The sequence below is a fragment of the Hippopotamus amphibius genome, chromosome 3 (assembly GCF_030028045.1).
Source record: "Hippopotamus amphibius kiboko isolate mHipAmp2 chromosome 3, mHipAmp2.hap2, whole genome shotgun sequence".
NCBI classification, from domain to species: domain Eukaryota; kingdom Metazoa; phylum Chordata; class Mammalia; order Artiodactyla; family Hippopotamidae; genus Hippopotamus; species Hippopotamus amphibius.
The window spans coordinates 31014602-31034254 of NC_080188.1; the positions used below are offsets into that span (position 1 = coordinate 31014602).

A 19653-nucleotide genomic window follows, 5' to 3' on the forward strand; every position below is an offset into this window, starting at 1 on the left:
TCACCCTCTCCAATCCGCCTCTCTCCCCCGGGTTCGGCGAGTCTGCCGCGCGCGCCCCCGGCGAGCGAGCGCGAGGTGCCGGGCTGCGGCCGTCGCCCCTGGACGCTGGCGGCGGCGCGGTGACGGCGGGGGGTGGGGGGGGGTGTACGTCGCGTGGACCTGCGTCTTCGCCCTGCGTCGCCCGCGGGGCTCACTCCCGCCGGACCCGGCGCCGCAGCTCCAGCGCGCGGGCGCGCGGGGAGTGGGGGGGAGGGAAGCAACAAGGGTGGTGGGGATGGAGAGGGGGAAGGTGGGGAAGAGAGAGAAGGGAAAGGAGCCGGAGAAAGGGAAAATTCGGGGAAAAGGAAGGGAGGAGAAAGGTAAAAAGGAGGTGGAGAAGGAGAGAATTAAAGAAAAAGAAAAGGGGAAGGAGGAGAAAAGTAAGAGTGAAGAGGAGGAAAAGAGGAAAGGGCGGGAGACGGAGAAAGAGAAGGAGCAACTTAAGGAAAAAGAAGAGAAAGAGAAGGACAACAGCACGCTGATAAAGCTCCCGCTGGAGCCGCTGGTAAGAGACCCTCGCCCGAGGCCCTTGTCGGGCGTTCAGGCCGCAGCGCCGGCTCTGTTACGTGCGAGGCCCCGGCGCTCGCGCAGGGGGACTCCGGTGTCGCCTGCGGGCTCTTCATCCGCGGAAGGAAGGGGCTGTGCCAAGCTTCGACGACCCATCGCTAGCCCCCTCTCCCCAGCCACTGGCCCACTCTCACCCCTAACCCTGCCCCTGCATCCAACCCTCGTCAGGTCTAGTGTTGAAGAAGAGGCCTTAGCTGGCTTCGCGGGGGCTTTTTCCCCAGCGCCGTCTCTGTCGAACGCCCGACGCGAGCTGCCAGTCGGCCCACAGCACTGAAACCAGCCCCAAACCCTCTCCGCACACGCGCTCTCTATCCCAGCCTTTTCTGGGTAATCAGTTCTCTGTGGGAAAGTGCAGGGTTCCTGAATTTGCGCAGGATGTGTTTTGAGGCCCTCTGGACCTTTTCTGTGGGCGCTGAGGTTACTGCTTCCCTTGTTTTCAGACCACCAGCGCCCAGAAGGGACGGGCATAAAGGTTTACCTGAGAGGTCTCAGAAACCAGGCATTGTAGTCACACAAGGACAAATACACATGCTTCCACTTGTATGATGTACCTAGAGGAGTCAAAATCATAGAGTCAGAGAATAGAATGGTGGGGCCTGAGGGAAGGGGAAGTGGGGAGAGGTTAATGAGTACAGCTTCAGTTTTACAAGATGAACGGTTACGGAGATGGATGGTGGTGATGGTTGCACAATATTATGAGTGGATTCAATATCAACGTATGTTTAAAAATGGCTAAGATGGTAAATTTTATGTTCTGTATTTTACCACGATTTGAAAATTGAGGGGGAAGAAAGAAAAAACAGGTATTATTTGGATCAGTTTAGTGGGCTCTGTGCCCCTGGAGTTCCTGAGCTCGGAGGTGCTTTCTGGTTCTAAATAATGTGAATCATTAATGGAGATTTGATCTCTGTGAAAACACAGACTACATCGATTCACATATAGTTAAAGGAATAACTTTTGGTAAGGAACGGTGGTGTTGAGAATCACATTTCGTGACTGAACTCCTGATTTATAGTAACCCCAGCTTTTCTTAAGAGATTATAAACATGAGGAAGCTTGTATTTTAGACTAAAAAATAAGCAAAATGTAAAGCGTTGGTGACTGCAGAATTTCTAGGGGTTTAGGGGCAGTGATGTGGTTGGAAAGGGAGTAGGGAACTGTTTTTATTCACATTTCATAGGATCTAAGATGCCATTATTTTAGGTACCACAAAGAAAGAAAGAAAATGCTGCCAACCAAAATATGACATACCATAGATTGTAAAGTCCTCATTTCAGAGATGTTGAAATATGAAGGAAAGAAAAAAAAAGGCAACATCTTGGAACTGTTGGAGTATGTTGGGATAGCCTGAGTGGAGCCATTGGTGGCAATAATAAGGGGACATAATCCACACCTTGCAGCCAGTTCTTGGTGACACCACTGCTTTAAAGCATGCCATTAAAGCCATCAGGTGAAGTCCCTTTCATGCATCAGGTCCCTCTTCCTTAGCTTCACTCTCTCAGAATAACACTATGACAGTTAGATGTGGGTAAGAGGGAAGGGGGAGGAAGTGGGGATGAAGACAGGAAACACCTATGGAAATACCATTTAAGAGCCAGCAAGGATTCACTCCAAAAACGTTTACTTAAAAAAATTATGTTATTCACTAGATAGTTTTCTTAAATGATGCCCAGTACACAAGTCTCTATTGGACCAGACCTTAAAACATTTTACTTTTACACAGACCTTATGTTATTTTTTTAAAAAGTGGTCACACACTATTATGAGTGGATTTAATATCACTGTATGTTTAAAAATGGTTAAGATGATAAATTTAACCATTAAGATGGAAGGTGGGATAGACATTTAGTGCTTGTTTAGGATCACTTTTTTGTTTTTGTTTTTTTGATATAAATCCAGTTTGAATCTACTGTCAACATTTAGTGTTCAAGCAGAAATGTATAAGATTATTTTTAAACCAGTGCCATTGAGGACATTTACTAGCGTGTTTTGAGAAACCTCTTTAGTAGGCTGCTTGAGAAGTAGAATAGAATTCTGTGAGCAGTCTGGCTGGATTGTTGCTCATTTATTACCGTTCACATTGAAGTTTGTACCCTACAAGCCACCTTTCTGAGCACTCTGAAATTTCTATTTCTGTCTTCATACCAGCCTGCCCTTCTTGTCCCTCAATCACTTGTCATAAAATTTTCTAAGGTCGATGTGTTGGTAGAATGCTTCTTCCTAAAGTTTACATCTAGTTCATCAGGTTTTAGCATCAGATTTTAAAATAATTATGATTGGAACTGGTTTAACAATTTCGATAATCTTCACCTTTTCATTTAATCATGATATTTCTATTAAAAAGTATATAAGAGGGTAACCTTGTCCTAAGAGCTTTCAATCTAGTGATTCAACTGGGAAGACAAGACAGATTAATAATACGAGACCTTAGATGCTTACATGCTAAGCGGCAAAGTCAATACATGGAACAAGAAGGTCCTAAGACCCCAAACAACAAATTGAATTCTGTTGCAGTCTCCAATGGACATGAACTCAGGAAGCAAAGTGAAGTCTGAAAACTGGCCCTGAAAATGTGGCACCTCCCATAAATCCTGATATATATAAAGTATTTATTTGACAGATTGACCAGGAGTTGGGGGATGGGGAGCGGGTGTATAATTAATATCACGTAACTAATGATTGATTATGTAAAATACATACTGGTACAGTTTTGTTCTAGACATTAAATTGTTTTTTTTACTTTTTTTTCTTTTATTTTTAAATTTTATTTTTTTAATTTATTGGCTACATTGGGTCTTCGTTGCTGTGCGTGGGCTTTCTGTAGTTGTGGAGAGCAGGGGCTGCTCTTCATTGTGATGCACAGGCTTCTTATTGTGGCAGCTTCTCTTGTTGCGGAGCATGGGCTCTAGGCACACAGGCTTCAGTAGCTACAGTGTGTGGGCTCAGTAGTTGTGGCGCACAGGCTTAGTTGCTCCACAGCATGTGGGATCTTCCTGGACCAGGGCTCAAACCCATGTACCGTGCATTGGCAAGCAAATTCTTAACCACTGCTTCATCAGGGAAGCCCAAGAGCTATTAAATTTTTTGCGAAGTTTTGTTCTGGTTTACAATTCCACAAATATTATTGGCAGGCACACTGCCAAGAGCCAGGAAAACAAGGTCTTGATATCATAGCTTTATTGACTTATCTTTTGTTTTGCAGGAGAAAAATAAGCAGATCCTAGTGCTGGGCCTGGATGGAGCAGGAAAGACCAGTGTTCTCCGCTCCCTAGCTTTAAACAGAGTCCAGCACAGCGTGGCCCCAACCCAAGGTTTCAATGCAGTGTGCATCAGCACTGAAGACAGCCAGTTGGAGTTCCTGGAGAGTAAGCTCTCTTTCTCAGTATTTCTGGGGATAGCTTGGGTCCTTGTGAAATGAAACACTGGGTCAGATTTTCCTAGACTTTCAGAATGCATGTGTAGTTTAATGTAGGGTACCACACTGGGGGAATCACCTTCTGCTCTTTTTATTTTCTCCTTTTTGCCGTGGTGGTGATAAAGGGGAGTTGAGAGGAAGGCTTTTGCACCCCATCTTAAAACAGCCCCCCTCCTCCTTTACTACCCCAAATGAAAATGCAATCTAGGGACTTGCGTGTTGGTCCAGTGGTTAAGACTTCGCCTTCCAAGGCAAGGTTCGATCCCTGGTCAGGGAACTAGATCCCACATGCCTTGTGGCCAAAAAAACAAAACATAAAACAGAAGCAGTATTGTAACAAATTCAGTGAAGACTTAAAAAAAAAAGGTCCACGTTAAGAAAAATGCAATCTAAGTTAATACAGTGTGCTTCCTTCTCTGCAAATGCAAATATAGACAAGCTCCAAACCTCTTGTAGCCAGATGGCAACCCAGAAACCCCTACTCTGATACCAAATTCTAGAGGCACTGCCTCTCAAAATATTGCTGTACCCCAAAGGTGCATCAGATCCTCTTGTCTTCTCTTTATACTCTCTCCTAGGATGATTTCATCCTTCCTCTTGACATTAAATACTAGCTATATGCTAATGACTCCCAAATTTCTCTCTCCAGCCAAACATATCCAAATGTCGCTTGACATCTCTACCTGGCTGTCTTATTGGCCTCTCAAACCTAACATCTTCATAACAAAATGTTTGATATATCTCCATATATCTCTGTTCCTTTCCCTGTAATCCACTGGTCGGTAAATATCTCCTCATCCATCAGTATGCTCAAGCCAGAAAACTGGGAGTATTCTGTACCCCCTTTTGTACTCCCACCTCCAGTCTGCAAGTAAAATGCTATAAATTTTTGCTTTCATCCAGTTGCGAAGAGAAAATGGTGGGCAGAGAATTTGATAAACCTGTAGGCAAATCTTTACATTAAAAGCATTATTAAGAATAGAGATTCCAATTTCCCTGGAAGCTATAGAAGAAATAATATTTTTAATGAAATAGTGGCTAATAAAAGTCTCAAAATATAAAAAATGGAAAGAAAAAAGGGAGGAAAGGGAAGGGAAGGAAAAAAAAGGAAGGAAGGAAGATAGGAAGAAAAAAGAAAAAAGATTCCAATTAGGGGGAGAAATGGACAGATCTGCCATTGGCGTGAGGGGTTTCAGCATATCTTTGTCAATTATTAATAGGATCAAGGAGAAAAAAAATCTGCAGAGATATATAAAATTTGAACACAGTCAACAAGTTTGAGCTAACAAATAAATTGTCCAATTAGACAATTTTAGCCACATACAAAAGTTAAAATTCACCTTCTTCTCAAACACTCACAGAACAGTTACCAACACTGACCACTTACTGGGCCATACAGCAAGTCTTAACAAAGTTTTCAAAGAGGAGGCATCATACAGACCGAGTTCTCTGACTACAGAGAAGTTAAGTTAGAAGTTAATAACTAAAAGATGACAATCCCTATATAGGTGAAATGTCATGGTGTTGCCAAAAACAGGGAACAACATGTTCATTCATGTTTAAACTGCATCTGTTAAAACCATATGAATTACTTGGATTGTACACATTCTCTAAAAAAATTAAAACAGCAAAATACTTCAAAGAATGACTACCATGGCTCTCTATACAAAGGAAAACAAAGGAAAGGCAAATCAACCCCCTTTCGTATTAGTTTTTAAAATGTTTTTGTTAAGTCCCTATAACAGGGGTCTGCACACTTTTTTTGCGAAGGACTCAAGAGTAGATAATGTAGACGTTGTGGCCGCAGATAATGGTCTCTGTGCAGCTACTCAACCCTACAGTTGTACTACAAAAGCAGCCAGAGACCCTATGTGAACAAATCTACGTGTCTGTGTTCTCATACAGCTTTATTTGTATTGAAATCCAAATGTGATATAATGTTCATGTGTTACGAAATGGTACTCTTTTTTTCCCCAAACATTTAAAAAATGTAAAATCCATTTTTTGTTCATGGGCTGTACAGAAATAGGCAGTGAGCCAGATTTAGGCAGTGGGCCATCATTTGTCAACTTCTGTCCCAGGAGAAAAATAAAAACTGAACTCACTGTGTATATATTATTATCATTCCAAAAAGTTCCTTCTGGGAAGAATCAGCAGAATGAAATAACCCAAAGGCATTTTTTTCTGAGGCAAGTATTCCTGAATGCCCACAGGATCATATTAACTCTTAGGGCAAGATTAAGAGAGGAAATTAATTCTGGGGTTTTGACAAAGGAAAAATGTTGTGCAAGTGAGGCTAGCCAATGACATTTAAATCAGTCCATTTAAAACTTATTTTAGAGAAATATGTTTCAACCCATCACCCTGAATTATTTTAGTATCCTACTCCCATTTGCCAAGCTATACCTGGTAGATACGCATTGGCCATCGTGGCTGCTGTGTGTAACAGATCAGGAGGCATCCACTGTAGTACAAATTTAAGATCTTTATGCTGGTCCTTTGTGTTCCAGAATGAATGAACCACTTGTGGAGGGTCATATTCCCACCAGTCATTTCACCAGTAATGTCACTCAGGTCGTTCTCAGATTTGGTAGAGTCTTACAGAGGTCTTTAATCACAATACCTGCCCAGTGTTCAGAAATTTTCAAAATGTGCCTTTCCTGCCCCCTCAGTGGACTCTTCTGAGACGTGTGTGTGTGTCTTCCTTCTCTACTTTGTAGTTGGTGGCAGTGAACCTTTCCGTTCCTATTGGGAAATGTACCTGTCCAAGGGATTGCTGCTAATCTTTGTGGTGGATTCAGCAGATCACAACAGATTACCTGAAGCCAAGAAACACCTTCATCAACTAATTGGGACAAATCCAATCCTTCCTCTGGTTGTGTTTGCAAACAAACAGGTAAAAAAACTGTGCAAATGTAAATTGTACTCAATAGTGTTACTATTAATATAAGAAATAGAAATGTCTACGTTTAATAGCTAAATATTCAATAATATGCTGTATGTTCAGTTCCGTATATGCTATTAGATCTACTGGATTGTACAGTCAGCCCTCCATATCTGTGGATTCAACCAACTGTGGATCAGGAAAAAAAACATTCTGGAAAGTTACAAAAAGTAAAACCTATTTGCCACACACAGGCAACTATTTACATAGCATTTACATTTTATTAGGTATTATAGGTAATCTAGAGATGATTTAAAGTATATGGGATGATGTGCATAGGTTATTTGCAAATACTGTGCCACTTTCTATAAAGGGCTTGAGCATCCTCAGATTTTGGTATCTGCTGGGGTCTTGCAACCAATCCCTCTCAGATACCAAGAGACAGCTTATAAATTCCTTGAGAACAGAGACTATCATTCACCTTTGTGTCCCTTGTAAAACGTAGTATACTGCCTCGTACATGGTGAGAATTCAACGATATCTGTTGAATTTAATTCAATAAACATTTATTGGCTGTCAAATTGATTTCAACAAGGTATTTGAGTGTCTACTATGTATAAAGAAGTAGTTTTAGATCAATTAGCCTGACCCGAATTTATTTCACACATGCATTAAAAATATTAAACATTCATGAAGAAATTGGAACCCTTGTACAGTGTTGGTGGGGATGTCAAATGGTGCAGCCACTATGCAAACAGTATGGCAATTCCTGAAAAAAATTTAAAATAGAATTTTTATATAGTCCCGCAATTCCACTTCTAGGTATATAACCAATACAATTGAAAGCAGGAATTCAAACAGATATCTGCACACCCATGTTCATAGCAGAATTATTCACAGTAGCCAAAAGGTAGAAGCAACCCAAGTGTCCATCCACAGATGAATGGATAAACAAAATACATACAATGACTATTATTCAGCCTTAAAAAAGGAAATGCTGGCACATGCTACAACATGGATGAACTTTGAGGACATTATGCCAAGTGAAATAAGCCAGTCACAAAAGGACAAATCCTGTATGATTAAATACTGTATGATTACACTTTTATGAGGTCCCTAGAGTAGTCAAATCCTTAGGGAAATTATTGTTTAATGGGTACAGAGTGTCAGTTTTACAATTGCAAAGGGTTCCGAAGATGAACGGTGTAAAACAATGTGAATGTATTTAACTGTACACTGAAGTGTACACTTAAAAATGGTTAATGTGGCACATATCATTATATGTATTTTTACTACAATAAAAACTTTGAGTAAAAAAAATTAAACATCTGTAGCATTTTACAGGCATACTCATTTTATTGCACTTCACTATACTGCACTTTGCAGATATTGTGTTGTTTTACAAATTGAAGGTTTGTGGCAACTCTGCATCAAGAAAGTCTATAGGCACCATTTTCCCAACAGCATTTTCTCACTTCATGTCTCTGTGTCGTATTTTGGTAATCCTTGCAATATTTCAAACTTTAAAAATTATTATTATATTTGTTATAATGATCTGTGATCAGTGATCTTTAATGTTACTGTTACAAAAAGATTACAACTTGCTAAAGGCTCAGATGATGATTAGCATTTTTTAGCAATAAGGTATTTTTAAATTAAGGTAAGTACATTTTTTTAGACATAACGCTATTGCACAGAATAGACTGCAGAAGTGTAAACAACTTTTATATGCATCAAGAGATAAAAAATTCATGTGACTTGCTTTATTGCAGTAGTCTGGAATCAAATTTGAAATATCTCTAAGGAATGCCTGTAATGCTAAAGCTCCTTTTTCTATTGCTAGGGTTGCCAGTCGTAAGAGAGCTCAGTTTCTACCATTTCTCTCACTACTTCTATGGGTGAATGGTTTTTTGTTGTTGTTGTTTTGTTTTTTGTTTTTAATGGGTGAATGTTTATAGAAGAAAATTAAATAATTACAAATAATGATCTAAAAGTAGGAACCTGTATTAAAGTCCAGCATAGATGTTAGTCCAGCAGCTTATTTTTAAAAGAAAGGCTGGAGATTTTTTTTCAAGTGAGCATTTTACGTACCACAAACTATACAGATTTAGAAGATCATGGTACATGTAAGTGAGCTGTGTAGCATTCCATTGCATGAATATACCACAACTTTACCATTTTCTTGCTGGGCTTTTGGGTTATTTCCAAATTTTATTATAAACAGTGCTGCAGTGAATCTTCATGTATGTGTCTCCTTGTAGATGTGTACCAGCATTTCTCCAGTGCATGAGGAATTGCTGGGTTTTTGGATTTGTACATATTCAGTTTTACTAGATATTACCAAGTTACTTTCCAAATATATTGAGCCAATTTATTCTTCCTACAAGCAGTATATGACAGTTTTTATAGCTCCACATCCTTGTCAGTCCTTGATTTGTCAAACTTTCCTTTTTGCCAGTCTCATGAGGATGAAATTGTATCTTATTATTCTAATTTGCATTTCCTTAATTCCTAGTGAGCTTGAACATTTTCAGACATTCACTGGTAATTAGTTTCATTCTTTGAAACAAATTTCCACATCTGTGAATTATCTTTTAATGTCTTTATCCAAATTCCTATTAGGGTGTTTATCTTTTCTTATTTAAGTTGTAGGAGTCTTTCATATCTTTTGGAAAAACAATCCTTTGTCTGTTACATGCATTACAAATATCTTGTCCAGCAGCCTATTGGCTTATCATTTTACTGTTTATGGTTCTCTTTTTAATACGTTTTCATTTTTAATAGTAAGATTTATCAATACTTTGTGGTTTATACGTCTTCATCAAATTGAATAAACAGAGCCATTTGGTGTCAAATTTATAACTTTTACTGGGGTTTAATAATAAAAGGTTTGGATATCCTAGTTTAAGTTTAATGCATCTTGGTTGATACTCCTTGGCCAAAAAAGTAATTTATGCTTTTAGATGACTCATTTGTTCAAGTTATTACATAAATATTTTTTAAAAGTCATCTTACTATCTTTGCTCTTTGAGTGATGACCTCCATTAAGGCACAATTATGTAAGTGTGGAATGCACCTGATATTTATCCGTGATGTGCTTTTATCATTACAAGGAGCCCCTTACACACTCCTTCTGTCTTCTTCCTCTCCAATTCCATCAGTGACTTTTTAAACTTGAGACATTGTTCACATGTTACTAGAATCATTAACACAGTTGCAAAATTCACTGCAGGCTCTAGGACTAAATGAATTCAGGTTTCAGGCAGGCAATATATTGGGAGGGCCAGAAAGGTAATCATACCACCCCAGGAAAAGCCTCATAGGCTCCCCAGTTATGGAATTTGATAGGTTCATATTGGAACAAGAAAAAAAATGACAGGATATTGGACTATTTCCAGGTGATGCCCTAAAGCTTTGGGAGAACACTGTGAAACAACAAAAAGCCAATTACAGATGCACTTTTAGGAGTGAAAATGCTTAAATTTTTGCAAAGGACTTAAAAACTGTAACTGAATCTGTGTATATATTTAGGAGAGAGAATGTCAGAGGTCATTGGCATAAATAATTCTTTATCTGTGAGAGGCAGAGGAATGTTTTGACCTTGGCATTTTGATCTCCAGGAGGTTTTGACCTTGGCATGCAGCATAAACACATGCTTTCTGTCTCCTCATTTTAATCTCTCCTCTCTCTGCCTTTTTCAGTGGGTTTCCCTCCTTAAGCCTTCCCCACTTCTCCATCTGTCCTCTTTCCCTCCACCTGTCCCTCCCCTCTCAGCCTCCTTCACCCACTACTCCATTTTCTAAATTCACTCCCTCCCTGATGCCTTCTTTGTCCCCCTCCATCCCCTCAAATTTGATCCAAAATTTTTTGCTCAATAGAAATAATGGTTGCAAAAGAAAGCTCACATTTGGCAAATGCTATAATCAGTAAAACATGATATGGACAAAAACCAATTAATGAATCAAATTTCTGTTGTTAAAGGCAAATTAAAAATAATCTTGGGAAAAGAAAGACAAAAATGGAAAAACAAAATCAGAAGCAGATTGATTGCACTGTTTAGGAAATTGATTAAGGTAGTATACTGGCTTAACTTCATTCCAGAAAAATATTTTTTTGCTGATAACTCATAAATGCTGATACAATTCCAGTGAAAATCATTATATTCAAACAATCATTAAGGTCATAGTAATGGGATTACAATATCCTCCATATTAGAATGGAGGTGGGGTCATTGAGAGCAGTAAAAGAGAGTAATAAATGTATCCAAAAAGACTGCAAAATAATCAACTTTTTCTCAATTCTTTTTCCATTCTTGGTGAAGGATCTTGAAGCAGCCTATCACATTACAGATATCCATGAAGCTTTGGCATTATCTGAGGTGGGAAATGACAGGAAGATGTTCTTGTTCGGAACCCAGGTGACTGAGAATGGCTCAGAAATACCCTCCAGCATGCAAGATGCCAGAGACCTGATTGCACAGCTGGCTGCAGACATGCAGTGATCGGGCCTAGGCCCACTGCAAGGCTCATGATTTGAATGACACCAGGGAGTGTTTAATGGCAGGCTGAAAGCCAAAAGTTTCCACTTTCCAATAAAAAATAAACCATTTCCTATTTTCTCAATGCACGGCATATATACATAAATAAGATAATATTAATTAAGAGGATCTCTTTCTTTAGATTTTGAACGTTAAAAATATTGGTAAAACAATGTATTTGGAGGAATTTGGATTTTTAATCTACAAAATTAAAGTGAACATTAGCAAGCATTCATCCCATGTGTAGTTTCTCAATGGAATGAGATTTACATTAAAATATTTTAGTAACTTTTTTCAAGTAAAAATCCAGGTGTCTTTCCTTTAAGTGCATCCATTTAACACTGTAGGGCAACAAATATCAGTTTAGGGCAATAAGAAAAGTAAGCACTATCAAACCCACATAGAAATATAAATTAACAGCATTCAGAAATATTTAGGAAAGGCTTCTTTTTAAGAAGCTGTTGCACTGAAAGAATACCGTGGGAATTTGTTTTTAAATTCTTGATATTTTGCTTCTTTATATAGATAAAGCTTTCTTTACTAGAAGTATTTTGTAAGAGTGATAACTCTATTTACCTACAGACATGATATAAATCCAATTTTTAACCTTAGTGTCTTGTCTTGATTTCTTTTTTTTTTAAAAGGACTTCTAGTTTCCAGTCCAGCATGTAAGAAGCTTGGAAGCCACCACTGCATTCCAACAAGTAAAAAGCTAAACAGACTGAAAAATCAACATTGGAGAGACCAACAGGAGAATACAGAGAATAGCAATTTACCAGAGCAGAGATTCATAATGGGAAACTCCCCATGGGAACCAGTGCCAGGGAGAAAAACCAGAACCGTGATTGATGAATTGCTGGTTGCTCAAAGTGCACTACTCTGAAGTTTAAAAACTCTAGGGGATGGGCTTCCTAGGTGGCGAAGTGGTTAAGAATCCACCTGCCAATGCGGGGGACATGGATTCGATCCCTGCTCCAGGAAGATCCCACGTGCTATGGAGCAACTAAGCCCGTGCACCACAACTATTGAGCCCATGTGCTGCAATTACTGAAGCCCACGCGCCTAGAGCCCATGCTCCACAACAAGAAAAGCCACAGCAATGAGGAGCCCGTGCACCACAATGAAGAGTAGCCCCCACTCACCGCAACTAAAAGAAAGCCCGCGAACAGCAAAAAAGACCCAACACAGCCAATAAAATTAAAACAAACAAACAAACAAACAAACTCTAGGGGAACCCAGTCATAGGAGGGCCCCTCAGTTATTTGAGATTTACCTCCAGGACCTTGACCACATTCCCACAATAAATATTGGAGAGAAATCCCCTGCTGCCTCCAAGAGAGGGAAAAAAAAAACATTTGGAAATATGTCAGAGCACTCTGTCCTTCCCAACAAGGCTTGCTCTCAGGGGAAACTAGTTAACCAGAATCTAGCCTGCTGGGGTATTAACAAAGCCTAACTGAACTGGGAGAAGGGAAATACCCAACTCCAGCCCACTCTAGACATTCTGTTCCACCTAAAAGGGCAGAAAACTAAGACTTAAGTTTGCAGTCCAGAGGTACCAAGTCTCTAAAAGACTGACACCTAATCACAGGACTATAGAACATTCTCCCTCCCCTCACACCTCACCACCACATTACTAAAGGCCTGTTTAGGGCAGTTCCTTTTACCCAGTACATCATGCCTGGCTATGAAGGAAAACTACAAGACATACTAAAAGGCAAAAAATACAGAAGAGATACAGCAAGCACTGTACAGAAATGAAAAATGTGTTTGATGGGCTTGTTAAAAGACCAGACACAGCTGAGGAAAGAATCTCTGAGTTTGAGGATATCTCAATAGAAACCTCCAAAACTGAAAATCTAAGAGAACAAAGACTAGGAAGAATAGAACAATATGCAAGGACTGCGGGACAACTACAAAAGTTCCAACATGTGTGTAATGGGAAACCAGAAAGAGAGAAGAGAAAGGAACAGAATAAATATCTGAAACAATGACTGAGAACTTCTCCAAATTAATGTCAGACACCAAACTACAATCCCAGAAGCTCAGAGAACACCAAGCACAAATGCAAAAAAAACCAAAACCAAAACAAACACTATACATAGTTATATTACTTTTAAGCTGCAGAAAATGAAAGATGAAGAAAAAATCCAGAAAGAGGCCAGAGGAAAAAACATCTTACCTATTGGACGATCAAAGATAAGAGGTACATTAGACTTCTCAGAAACTATGCAAACAGGAAAAGAGTGGAGTAAAACATTCATAGTGTTGAGAGAAAAAAACCCATTCTGTACCCTGTGAAATCCTTCAAAAGTGAAGAAGAAAGAATTTCTTAGACAAAAATTGGGGGAACTTTTGCCAGTACTTCTGCTTTGCAAGAAATGTTAAAAGGAAGTTCTTTAGAGAGAAGGAAAATGATATAGGTCAGAAATTTGGACCTACATAAAGAAAGGAAGGACACTGGGAAAGGAATAAGTTAAGGTAAAATTAAAACTTTTATTTGTCTTATTCTTAATCTAACAGACTACAGTTTCTCCAAAATTATAATAGCAACATTATATTTGTGTATGCTTATATGTGTGTATAAATGTTATGACAGCAATGATACACGGGATAAGAGGGAGGAATTTGGATTATTTAGTTATTATAAAGTATTCACACAACCTATGAGGTGGTATAGTGTTATTTGAAAGTAGACTTGGATTTGTTAACATATATTGCAAACTCTAGGATAACCCCTAAGAAAATAAAAGAAGTTATAACTGATAGGCCAAGAAAAGAGAGAAGATGCAATCAAATAAAATGCTCAATTAAAACCACAAAAAGAAAAAGAGTGGAAGACAAAAAGAAAAACAAAGAACAACAAATGGAAAACAGTAAAAATATGGTAGCTGTTAATCCAACTAAATCAGTAATCACTTTGAAGGTCAGTGGTCTAAATGCACCAATTAAAAGACAGAAATTGTCAGAGTGGATTAAAAAAAAAAGATCCAGAAACTCACTTCTTGCCTATAAGAAACTCACTTTAAATATAAAGAGACATATAGATTAAAATTAAGTGAATGGAGAAAGATATAACACTAATCAAAGGAAAGCAGGAAAAAAAAATTTTTTTTAATATTTTAAAAAAAGAAAGCAGGAGCAGCTATGTTAATTTCAGACAGCGAAAACTTCAGAGTAATGAAAGTTATCAAGGAGAAAGAGGAAATTATACCTAAAACACAAGGAACAAAATAAAAAATAAAGTAGGACTACATTAATGAAGTAGGACGACATCAAACTAAAAAGCTCTACACAGCAAAAGAAACCATCAACAAAAAGAGAAAACAACCAATGGAATGGGAAAAGTATTTGCAAACCATGTGTCTGATAAGGGGTTAATATTCAAAATATATAATGAACTCATACAACCCAATAGCAGAAAAAATAAAATAAGAAATGGACAAAGGACCCAAACAGACATTTTTTCCAAAGGAGATCTATAAATGGCCAACAAGTACATGAAAGTACTCAATATCACTTAACTTTAGGGAAATGCCAATTAAACAATGAAATATTCCCTCAAGCCTGTTAGAATGGCCATCATCAAAAAGACAAGATAACAAATACTGGCTTGGATGTAGAGAAAAGGGAATTTTTGGTACCGTTGGTGGGATTGTAAATTGGTACAGCCACTGTGGAAAACAGTATGGAGGTTCCTCAAAAATTAAAAATAGAACTATCATATAATCCGGCAATTCCACTTCTGAGAATATATCCAAAGGAAATGAAAACACTACCTCAAAAAGATATCTGCACTGCCATATTCCTAGCAGCATTATCTACAATAGCAAACGGGACTTCCCTGGTGGTGCAGTGGTTAAAAACCTGCCTGCCAATGTAGGGGACATGGGTTCCATCCCTGGTCTGGGAAGATCCCACATGTCTCAGAGCAACTAAGCCTGTGCTCTAGAGCCCATGAGCCACAGCTACTGAAGCTCATGTGCCTAGAGCCCATGAGCCACAGCAAGAGAAGCACCACAATGAGAAGCCCATGCACCACAAAGAAGAGTAGCCCCCGCTTGCAGGAACTAGAGAAAGCCCGCGGCAATGAAGACCCAACACAGGCAGTAAGTAAATAAATAAATAAATTTTTTAAAAAGCAAAACAACAAAAAACAATAGCAAAGACATCGAAACAACCTAAGTGTCCATTGATAGGTGAATGGAGTGTCCATCGATAGGTGAATGGATAAAAGAATGTGTAATGTATATATACGTATGTACATGCATACACACATGCATACAATGGAATATTATTCGGCCATAAAAACCAAGGAAATCCTATCATTTGCAATAACATGGATGGACCCTGAAGGCATTATGCTAAGCAGAGAAGGACAAATACTATATGATCTCACTGATATGTGGAATTTAAACAAAACAAACACCAAACAGAAAAAGAAATAAGATGTGTGGTTACATGGATGGGGACAGGGGATGGTTAGAGGAAGGTGGTCAAAAGATACCAACTTCCAGTTATAAAATAAATAAGTACCAGGAATGGAACCTACAACATGATGACTATAGTTAACACTGCTGTATGCATTACAGGAAAGTTGTCAAGAGAGTAAGTAGATCCTAAGAATTTTCATTACAAGGAGAAATTTTCTTTTAATTGTAACAATATGAGAGGAGGGATATTAACTAAACCTATTGTGGTAATCATTTCACAGTACATGTGAATCACACCATCATGCTGTACATGTTAAACTTATACAGGAATGTATGTCAATTATTTCTCAATAAAACTGGAAAAATAATATAAGTTTTTAAAAGAGGGTAATTATATAATGATAAAGTGGTCAGCTCTTCAAGAAGCTATAATGATCCTAAACGCAAGTGTATGCGCTTAGAAACAGACTTAAAGTAAGGGAAGCAAAAACAGCTGAACAGGAGCCGTCCCCTTCGGTCTTTTTCACCTGTGTCTCCTTTCTGCGCGGAGGCGCCCGCGTGGGCCCCTGCAGCTCGGCACGTCCCCTTGGCAACGGGAGAATCTGCAGGGAGGGGCCCAGAGGCGGGGCGTGCCGGGCTGCGGCCACGTGGGGGTTGGGCGCGCTGGGGCGTGTGCCCCCGGCCCGTCTCTCTCGCGTCCTCCAGGAGGCGAGCGGCGCCCGGCTGTCGCCGAGCCGGAGCTCCTGGGCCGCCAATGGAGAGCCACGAGTTTTCGCGTTTTTCTGAGCAGTCCGATGGGCGTGACAGGGCAGAAACACCCTCTCGCTCTGAAGCCCTCCGGAAGCCCTTTGTAGTCAGGATATTCGGCATACACAACCAGCCTGAGGAGTCTGCGGAGCCGGGGTTACCCGAGGAGTCCGAGGACGCCGACGAGCAAGACCAGCAAGGAGAGTCCGAGGAGTGTGCAGAGTCCGACCAGATCCATGAGCCCCACGAGCCCCCTGAGCTCTTCCAACCCAATGAGCCCCACAAGCCCCTCAAACCCCATGCACCCCACGAGCCCCATGAGCCCCATCCGCCTCGTGAGGCCCACAAGCCCCGTAAGCGCCAGGGGCCCCGTGTTCCCCGCGACCCCCACAAGCCTCACGAAGTCGAGTTGCGTCCCGGAGCCGGCGTGATGATCTCCCCATCTCTGCTGAACAGATTCCCGCCACGGCTTCCACCGTCTTCCCTGAGCGGTAGGTGTTGGGGTCCCTCCGGGGGCACTGAGCAGCCCCACCCCATCTAAAACTGGGGGTTCTAATGGGAAGGTGTGCCAGCAAGGGCCCATGTTGTTTTAAAGGAAGGCAACGCTTGTGTCACTTATTTGCTGCTTTGCAGTGCCCTATCTTTGGACCTCAAGAAGCTGATAGAAATTGAGACTCTGGTAATGAAACATGTCTTCTTCACTCTGCGCTCTCTCCACCTGGTGACTTCCTTGTTGTCCTTGATTAATCACTCTCACTTCTTTGTGAAGCCCTTCTTAAGGCTTCTCTACAGTTAGTCATTGCAGTCCTCTGGGTTGCCACTTGGAACATATCTCTATTATAGCACTTAGGAGTCTGGATTATATCACTGTCTCTCCTCAACTAAGGGAGGGGATCCTTGAAGGGAGGATATTTTTGTCAGTGTTTGGCACATGGTGGTGCTCAATAAATGCTGTTACACTGTTAAAGATGTAGTGACAAAACACTCATGGAGCAAAAATTCAGAGAGTACATTTACTAAATGCTTACTAAATGTTCAGTCTTCACCAAGTTCACAAGATAACAGGGCTGATGGGACTTGGATATAAACATCCAGCTCACTTATGGCCTCTCGTTGAGGACTCCACCCAGAAGAATTCCTTGTCCACGTTGGGTTTCCAGTCCCTTGGCTGACCATGTTTTGTCTCATCTCTATCAGCCTTGATTCTGTGGTCTGTCGTTTCAGTTGCTTACTTAAAACATCTTCTACCACCCCATTGGCTCTTTGGCAATTCATCATACTTTTCCTGGGAAAACCTTAACCGTGGTTAAGCCCACCATCTGTCTACACCTGAGTAGCTGATTCTTCCTGTACAAAATCACATGATCATACTGACTGCTTTTATTTCAATTTCATAACCACAAATCTCAGCTGGTCACTTGGCACTGCCTAGCAAGCCCACTTTATTCACCTAGGAAATTAGTTCTAATCTGTGAGATGACTAAATGCCTCCTTTACTCTCCTCCAGCCTTCAAATCTTTAACCCCGAACAGCTGAAGACTTTGCCTCACACTTGAGAAAACAGAAGCAATGCCATGAACTCCCTTATTTTCTTACCACTAATCTATTGCCTTACTCTAGTGAGCATCCATGGATCCTGTCTTTTCTTATATTTCAGGGAAGAATTGTGCCTCTTTCTATGAGAAGCAAAAGCTTCCACTTGTGCTTTGGAGTCCACTCTTGTGTCCTGAAGAACTTTGTTCTTGCAGTTATCCCCTCTCTCTCCTGCAGCATCAGTCTCTCCCTTTCTAATGAATCAGACCCATGAGCATACACATATATTCTGGAATCTTCTATCTTGAAATAACCCTTAACCCCATGTCTTCTTCAGACCCTTACTTTTCACACCATCAGCCCCATTTTTCTGCCAGTCACTGCAGAGCTTGTTAAAAAAGTTGTGTACTCACTAACTCCTTTTTCTTGTCTGTCATTTTGTCCTCAACCCACCGAGTTAGACTTCTTTCTCCTCTGCTCCACGGAAACTGCTCTAGTTTACTGCCTTTCTCCCAGTGCCAACTCTTGTCATGTGTGGAGATTGCAGTATCTGTATAGGTGATCCATTTACCTTCTTAGTTTTTTGACTTCTTCACTTTAAATGGCAGGATCCTTCACCCCATCTTAGATACCCACTGCACTAGCCTTTGATAATGTCAATTACTGCATCATTTCCAAAATCTCTGTTTCAGGCACTCTAATCTCTAATCATGTCTATCTTTCCAGCTCACTTACTCCTCCTTGTACCCTCTCAATTCTCTGGCTTCAAAGGGACCTCTAATCCATTGATGTTATCAGCCGTTCATTATATGTCATTCACTACCTTATGTTCTTCTATCTCTCCTTACTCACCTTATAGTCCATGGTCTACCAGTGGAATCACTTCCTTGCAAGTATTAGCTCCCTTGTCTCTCCCTCTAACATTCTTGCTAGTTAAATCAAATTCTTGCCCACACTTGAAAAGATGCAAAAATAAATAAATAAAAAATGATGACAAGAGAAAACAAACAACTATGTTGACTGATCTTTAAATCCATGACCTTGAACTTCAAGTGTGCTTTCATTGCTCTCAGTGCTGCGTGGCAATCATACTACATTTACCTAATGAATTCATTTTCTAACATGGAACCTACCAAACTGCCAGGTTCTATGCATATATACTCTACCTTTTATCCTGTTAATAATGGACAAACTGTCTTTGTTCTTACCAGAGGCTGTTCTCTCAACCTGTATGTTGAATCCTATCCCACCTAACTTTAAGCTCTTTGCTCCTAAAATTAGCCCCTCTCTTTCCCTCCTCATTTTATTTCCCTCTCCATTGGATCATTCCCATCAGCATGTGAACATGCAGCAGAAACTCCTATCTTGAAGAAACCAAACCTTCCCTTAACTCCGTGTGCCCCTCTAGACACCACACCTATACTCTGCTCCTTTTTAGAGAAAAATTCCTCAAAATAGTTGTTTATGAGTCATTATCTCCATATCATCTCTTCCCATT

At 40.1% G+C, this 19653-nt stretch overlaps 2 protein-coding genes across 4 annotated transcripts in view; both read left to right on the forward strand.

Annotated features, from left to right (window-relative positions):
- Positions 1-239: 239 nt before the first annotated feature.
- Positions 240-16230, forward strand: ARL9 (ADP ribosylation factor like GTPase 9). Of its 3 annotated transcripts, XM_057729567.1 has the most exons (5): positions 243-544; positions 3809-3971; positions 6742-6917; positions 11227-11322; positions 12087-16230. In XM_057729567.1, the coding sequence occupies exons 1-5, from the start codon at positions 275-277 to the stop codon at positions 12093-12095; spliced, it is 714 nt and encodes a 237-aa protein (XP_057585550.1). In that variant the 5' UTR covers positions 243-274; the 3' UTR covers positions 12096-16230. The 3 variants fall into 3 exon arrangements, with proteins under 3 accessions (XP_057585548.1, XP_057585550.1, XP_057585551.1); XM_057729565.1 differs by lacking the exon at positions 12087-16230 and having other exon boundaries at positions 240-544; positions 11227-12047; XM_057729568.1 differs by lacking the exons at positions 3809-3971; positions 12087-16230 and having other exon boundaries at positions 406-544; positions 11227-12047.
- Positions 16231-16629: 399 nt separating this feature from the next.
- The window catches only part of SPMAP2L (sperm microtubule associated protein 2 like), a 58164-nt gene continuing 55140 nt past the window's right edge, over positions 16630-19653 (forward strand). The window contains exon 1 of the mRNA XM_057729310.1: positions 16630-17113. Coding sequence (XP_057585293.1) covers positions 16630-17113 — 484 coding nt within the window. The remainder of the gene's footprint in view (positions 17114-19653) is intronic.